The 7,174-nt window shown below is 44.5% G+C and overlaps 1 protein-coding gene across 1 annotated transcript in view; it reads left to right on the plus strand.

The window, feature by feature from the left end:
• Nucleotides 1-5,562: 5,562 nt before the first annotated feature.
• Nucleotides 5,563-7,174, plus strand: part of LCMT2 (leucine carboxyl methyltransferase 2) — a 2,071-nt gene continuing 459 nt past the window's right edge. The window contains 1 exon segment of the mRNA XM_007472260.1: nt 5,563-7,173. Coding sequence (XP_007472322.1) covers nt 5,563-7,173 — 1,611 coding nt within the window.

Below are 7,174 nucleotides of genomic sequence, written 5' to 3' on the forward strand. Positions count from 1 at the left end.
AAAGGGAATTTCAAGGGAGTTTGGAAGACTGTTGTAAGCTAACGACCACTTAAAAAAAGAATCCAGTAACCTAGCAACAATCTACTCTACCTTGAAGGAAGAACAGGTGCATCCAAGCATCAGATGCACTCAAGCCACAAACCCTGATAGTTAAAACACAAGACAATAGATACCGGTCTGAATCTTGTTACATGAAGTCAGGGAGTTAATAGTCCTCGAAGAGTAGCATTTCTTTGTGTAGCCAAGACAGAAACACAGGGAAACAAACTATGTGAAAGGGGACATTATACTGAAACCTGAGATGAATTACCATATTTTAGTATATGTTACCACCTTTTTGCTAATACACATATGATTTAAATAGCAGCATGACAGTCCTGGTTAAATCCTTCAGGGCCAAAGGAGGAAATAATGATGTAAGCCTTGACGTCTGCCCAAGAATGAGGAAGAAGGTGGTCTTCTTCCCCTCCCAATTTTCTTTTGTTTATAAAAATGAACCGTCTCAGTCCTGGGGCAGAGCCTTCTCCCCTGCCCGCTTGCATTTCTTACAAGCATCCCATGCTAATAAACTCACTCTTTGGGAATTCCCTGGTAGTCCAGTGGTTAGGACTCGGCCCTTCCACTGCACGGGGCTCAGGTTTGATCCCTGGTGGGGGAATTAAGATCCCACACGCCGTGCAGGCGCAGCCTAAAAATAAAACAATAAACTCACTCTTTGCCTGCCACTTTCCCTCTCAATGAATTCTTTCGGCGCCAAGACAAAAGTACCTGAGTTTCAGTAAGTTCTGACACCAGGAGAGCGGTTTCAATTAAAAGACAGTGGGAACTACTGAGCCCGTGCGCCACAACTACTGAAGCCTAGAGCCCGTGTTCCGCAACAAGAGAAGCCACCGCAATGAGAAGCCCGCGCACCACAACGAAGAGTAGCCCCGGCTCACTGCAACTAGACAGAGCCCACGCACAGCAACGAAGACACAACGCAGCCAAAAATTAAAAAAAATTTTTTTTAAAAGACAGTGGGTTCGAGTCCCTCCTAAGTCAGGGATCATGGGTTCAAGTCCCAATCTGAGGTGCAGGTGGGTTCGAGCCCCAGCCCGTGGGTTTGAGTCCCACCCGAGAAGGAGTGCAGTTTCACACCTAGCACAGTGCCCAGCATTTTGTAGGTGATAAATAAATCCTAATTTCCCTTTACCTCTGAAGGTGGCTTATAAATTAAGACAAAATTCCAAGTGAAATTTAGTGATTTTTCAAAGTATGGTCCTCAGATATTAATGATGATGATGTTGATAAGAATAGCAGTTTCCATTCAGAGCCTACCAGTTAAGTGGCAAACACTTTTAATAATATTATCTATAATCCTCCCCGTAAGCTTGCAAAATAAATATTTTCACATTAAAAATCACTAAATTGATACTGAGAGGGTTAAATAAGTTACCAAGATATTAAAATGGGCAATTAAGAAAATAGTTTGTAGAGATATAGACAGAGTCATATAAATCCACAGAAAGGCTAACCCAATATGAGATAAATTTCAATAGAATTTCAATAAAATGCCATAGTAAGTGCTTAATAGTAACAAATGAAAAAAGATAGACTATTTAATCAATGTTTAATATCTCTACTGAAGTACATAAGAGATGTCATTAACACAGAAAAACATACCTTGACATAGTAAAGTCAATTTGTCATAAATTGACCTATAAAGTAAATATCAAAATATTCCCAAAATTATTCCTTAGAAATTGATTTTTAAAGTTCATGTGGAAGACTTAACTTGTAAAGTTATTCAGAAAAAAATCTGAAGCTCAGAAGAATACCCAATATGGGTGAAGGTGAGAGTAAAAGTTCTGGTGGGAGCAGAACTTGGTATGATATTTTTGGAAGGTACTTTGGCAACACACACACACACACACACAAACCCACATACTTTTTGACCCAATAATTATACTTTTAGGAATTTATCCTGTATCTTATAGGATACGTACAAATACACTTCTTGTAGCATTATTTATAACAGCAAAAAATTGGAAACAACCTCCATGTCCATCAGTAGGGTACTGGTTAAATTAATTGTATATCCATCCAACTGAATATCTATGACTATATGGAAAGACTTCTATAATATAGTGTTATTTCCAAAAAGTTGCAAAAAAACATTGTTCACAAAGATGACCTTTATAAACAAAGCATGTGTGTATACACACACACACTCTTATTTATATATATCTTTATTCCTAAAATAGGTATGAAAGGATACATAGAAAACTGTTCGCACTAGAAAGTGGGTTGGAAGCGGCAAAGGTCAAGGGACAGAATTTTATTTTTACTTACCTTATAAAGTTTTGTGCAATTTGAAGGTTTTACAACTTGCATGTAATATCTGATTACTTTTTGAAATAATTTTAATAAATTAAAATTTAAGTAATAAATTTAGATAATTAATTCACTTATTACTTTTAATAAATCAATTAAAATAATTAAATTATTTTACAGAATTGTTCATAAAATAAATAACTTTTACAAACCTTGCAAAACAGCTTTATTAATATGAATTACGAGAGGGAAGAACTTTTACGTTTAGACAACAGAATGACAGCCTGAAAAAGCATTTAGGACATTTTACATAGCAGGCTGTTAACAAATGTTACAGATGGCTAACTTTTCGTATAAATTTTCAGTCCTACTCTAGGATCCTGACCTGATTTTGTGGCACATTTCAAACCACCCTCCAGATTGCCCCTTAACTAGTCATGAGTAAATTTACTGACCCAATAGCTACAATGTTAACCTATGGAAATTTGAAAACCACCAAAGCAAGCACAGTTTTTACACATTTTAAAAAGTTGTTTCACTGATCATTACCTAAGCTATTGCTATCAACAATTCCATGCCCTGCCAGATTCAGTCTGCCTGAGCTGGCTTTGGCATAGATCAGAAGCAGATGGGGTGGGAGTGATGTGCCAAACGGCAACACATTGAGATAAGATCTGTCTACATTTGTACTAATATTTCATCAAGTTAGAACAGGGCCAGAACCAGGTCTCCTGTTCTCCTGGAGCAGGGGTCCCCAACCCCCGGGCCACGGATCGGTATTGGTCCCTGGCCTGTTAGGAACCGGGCCGCACAGCAGGAGGTGAGCGGTGGGTGAGCAAGCGACGCTTCATCTGTATTTACAGCCACTCCCCATCGCTCGCATTACAGCCTGAGCTCCACCTCCTGTCAGCATTATGGTGAGTAAAATTATTTCATTATATATTACAATGTAATAATAATAGAAATAAAGTGCACAATAAATGTAATGAGCTTGAATCATCCGAAACCATCCCACCTCCCACCCCCGTGGAAAAATCGTCTTCCACAAAACCGGTCCCTGGTGCCAAAAAGGTTGGGGACCACTGTCCTAGAGAACTTTTTGACTCCCCGCCCTCCACCCCTGCCCCCAAAAGGGAACTCAGGATAATAAAAACACTTGTTACTATTTATTAAGCACTTAGTATGAGCCAGGCATTCTGCTAAATGTCTTGGATGGTAATTTTACTCGATTCTCATTAACAACCCATGAGGTATTACTGTCTCATTTTACATAAGAAAATATAGATTTTTAACAAATAACCAAAAAACACCTGTAAGGCACCCAAATCACAAATTTTGCTCCATTCTCTTTCTTGTTGAATCATTTTTCTTGATCTGTTCTTTACCAAAAAAGTAGTATTTCTAATATATCATGTACATTTTACTAACTTGTCATATGAAATTTCATTTCTACAGCACAGTGTATTTTTTTTCAAAGCCCTACAACTTTTTTTTTCTCTTTGACCCTCGATAATCCCTGAAACACCACACAAAACAGCACTTAATCCCCTCATTTTAGAAATTATCTCAAAGTCCAGCAAGCTCAGGGGAGTCCTTCTCCCATTCCAATTCCAAACTCCTCAAGCGTTCCATAGACCCAGCTGCCTCAGGCTGAACTTTACAACTCAGTCACTGCCTTTATAGAGACAACGAAAGCCTTCAGACATGAATTCCCTCTATTTCTCTCTGCTTTCCCTCACACTTAAATTTATCTTTATCTATACCCCTTCTTCCCTCATGAATCAGAGAAAGAGGATTCATTCTCCTGTCCCCAAGACTAATTTGTGCCCAGGATCCCATTTCTTCCTATCTATTCCAAGTCATTACTCCACTAATCTTCTCACTTTTCTGTTCATCAACCTCTCTCTCTCCAGTTGCTAATTTCCCTCAGGGAACCACCAGGTAAGTACAGTACTTGCTTCCACCTTAAAAAAATAAAAATAAACTTTCTTTTATCCCCCATTCCTCTTTAACTACTGCCCTGTCTCTTCTTTCCTTCTGAGCTAAACTTGAGCTGCCTCCATTTACTTATCTCCCATTCATTATAACATGGATTCTGCCCTTACTATTCCACAGAAATTGCTCTCCCTAAAGTCATTAAGAGCTCTTAAACACCAGATCTAAATGACACAGTTCCAGTATCCAAATCCAAATTGGCTGGACTCCAAAACTCATGGCCCTTCACCATTATGCTATGCTGCTTCAAGGTAACCATGCTTATAGTCATCCTGATTTCCTTCTCCATCTCAGTCATCAAATCCCAATTAATAAGTTACAAATCCCGTAAATATCTCTGCAAGCAATTTCCTACAGGTGACGACTCCCAAATACTCAAATTAGAAACTCGATTATTTTAAACCTCCAAGACTCAGACCGTATCACAGGGGAAAATCACCTCTCTTCCATGATTCCCTCTTCCACAGACATATTCAACTTTGTCCTAGAAAACAGAACTTTGAACGTGGAGGGGAATGTCATTTTACAGCTGAGAAACAAGAGGCTGAGTGGTTTACTTATTGTCAGCTTAGCACAGAGCCGGGAATACAAGGGAATCAACAGTGTACATCTGTGGGGAAACACTGATTGGGTGAGTCACTTCTGTAAAGGTTTCTTCATTTTGCACCTGGCCTCACTGGCTTGTTTTCAGATTTAAATGGGATCTCTTAGTAAGTACTCGTGGTTAGCATCCGAGGAGCGACCCCTTCTCCTTGCCCACCAAAGTCAGTGGTTCTAACCCTGCTTTGCCCCTACCAGACACTCAATGCAGACCCTGCCGTCCAAGGACCTCTGGTTGTCAGTCCCCACAGACTCACCTCTTAAAGATTTTTGTCAACAGTTGAGTCAACTTATGACAGCTTAAATTTTCACTTCAGACAGGAAGGCTTGTAGAAAAATGATAACCCGCGCTTCCCTGACACAGTCCACGTCTCAACAATAAGCTGCAGCCGTCAGTCTTGCCGCGAAACCGCAGTCCCACAGAATCAAAGAAATGTCAATCACAGCCGAATGTCAGTACCCCCTACACCCTCCTCAATACTGATTGGCGAGGTGCGCTCTTCCCGGAAGTGACGCACACCTGTCCAAGGAAGAGGCGTCACGGAGCGGGGCGCGGGGCGGTGATTTTTCCGTACAGAGTCCGCGAGGTGGCTACTGGGCAACGAAAAGGCAGCTCACCACCGGGACGGACCGTCGCTCCTGAGTTCCCTAACCATGGGCCCGCGGAGCCGCGAGCGTCGGGCCGGAGCAGTGCAGAGCACCAACGACAGCAGCGCCGTCAGCAAGACCTCCCTGGCTGCGCGCGGGTACGTGCACGACGCCTTCGCCGCCTTGCTAGTTCCAGGGACCGCGCGCCGCGCTCCGCTCATCCACCGCGGCTACTACGTCCGCGCACGCGCCGTGCGGCACTGCGTGCGCGCCTTCCTGAAGGGGACGTGCGCGGTCCCCGGCGCGCCTCGCGCCCAGATCCTGTCGCTCGGCGCTGGCTCGGACTCGCTGTATTTTCGCCTCAAAACTGCGGGCCGCCTGACCCGGGCTGCCGTCTGGGAGGTAGATTTTCCGGACGTGGCACAGCGCAAAGCGCAGAGGATTCGAGATACGCCGGAACTGTGTGCGTTAACCGGGCCTTTCCAGAGCGGGGACCCTGGGTACACGTTGTGCTTTGAGAGCTCGGACTACTGCATCCTGGGCCTGGACCTGCGGCAGCTGCAGCGATTGGACCACGCCCTGGGCACCGCGGGCCTTGACGCAGCCGCACCGACTCTGCTCCTGGCTGAGGCCGTGCTGACCTACCTCGAGCCAGATGATGCCGCGGCCCTCATCGCCTGGGCCGCCCAGCGTTTTTCTAATGCCCTTTTCGTCGTCTACGAGCAGATGAGGCCGCGTGACGCCTTTGGCGAGTTCATGCAGCAACATTTTCGGCAGCTGAATTCTCCCCTGCATGGCCTGGACCGCTTTCCCGACGCGGAAGCCCAGCAGCAGCGCTTCCTTCAGGCCGGCTGGACCGCCTGCCGTGCAATGGACATGAATGAGTTCTATCGCTGCTTTCTTCCCGCAGAAGAACGCCGGCGTGTGGAAAATCTCGAAACTTTCGACGAGTTTGAGGAGTGGCATCTGAAGTGCGCCCACTATTTCATTCTGGCCGCTTCTCGGGGAGACGCCCTCTCCCAAACTCTGGTGTTTCCACCCTCAGAGACGTTTCTTCGGATAGATCCTCCTTCCCCTTCAGGAGTCTTCCCTGCCAGTGTAGTCACTGGTGATAGCCAGGGCCTAGACCTTAAGAGATATGGCCACGCCTCGGTCCTTTTGAGCCCAGGTCTTATTCTCAGTGCTGGAGGATTTGGAGAGCAGGAGGGGCGACATTGCCGAGTGAGAAAGTTTCACTTGCTCTCAAGATACTGTGACTTTGAATGGAAAGACAACCAAATATGCAGTTGGGGGACTGGAGCTCAGTGGGATGGCCGCCTTTATCACACCATGACAAGACTTTCAGATACTCAGGTTCTGGTTCTGGGAGGGAGACTGTCCCCAGTAACTCCAGCCTTGGGGATTCTCCAGCTTTTTTGCAGGAGTGAGGATAATAACCCTGAGGACCTAAATGTCACAGTCACAAAGGTCGGCCCAGAAGAAGATTCCACTTTGTCATGTTGGCGCCACTCAACAACAGAAGTGTCATATGAGAATCAGAGATATTTGTTTGTGTATGGGGGCCGCAGTGTGGCAGAACCTGTACTAAGTGACTGGCATTTCCTACATGTGGGGACAATGGCTTGGGTCAGGATCCCAGTGGAGGGAGAAGTACCTGAAGGTCGGCATTTCCACACTG

Source organism: Lipotes vexillifer, unplaced genomic scaffold (genome assembly GCF_000442215.2).
Source record: "Lipotes vexillifer unplaced genomic scaffold, Lipotes_vexillifer_v1.1 scaffold722, whole genome shotgun sequence".
Lineage (NCBI taxonomy): Eukaryota > Metazoa > Chordata > Mammalia > Artiodactyla > Lipotidae > Lipotes > Lipotes vexillifer.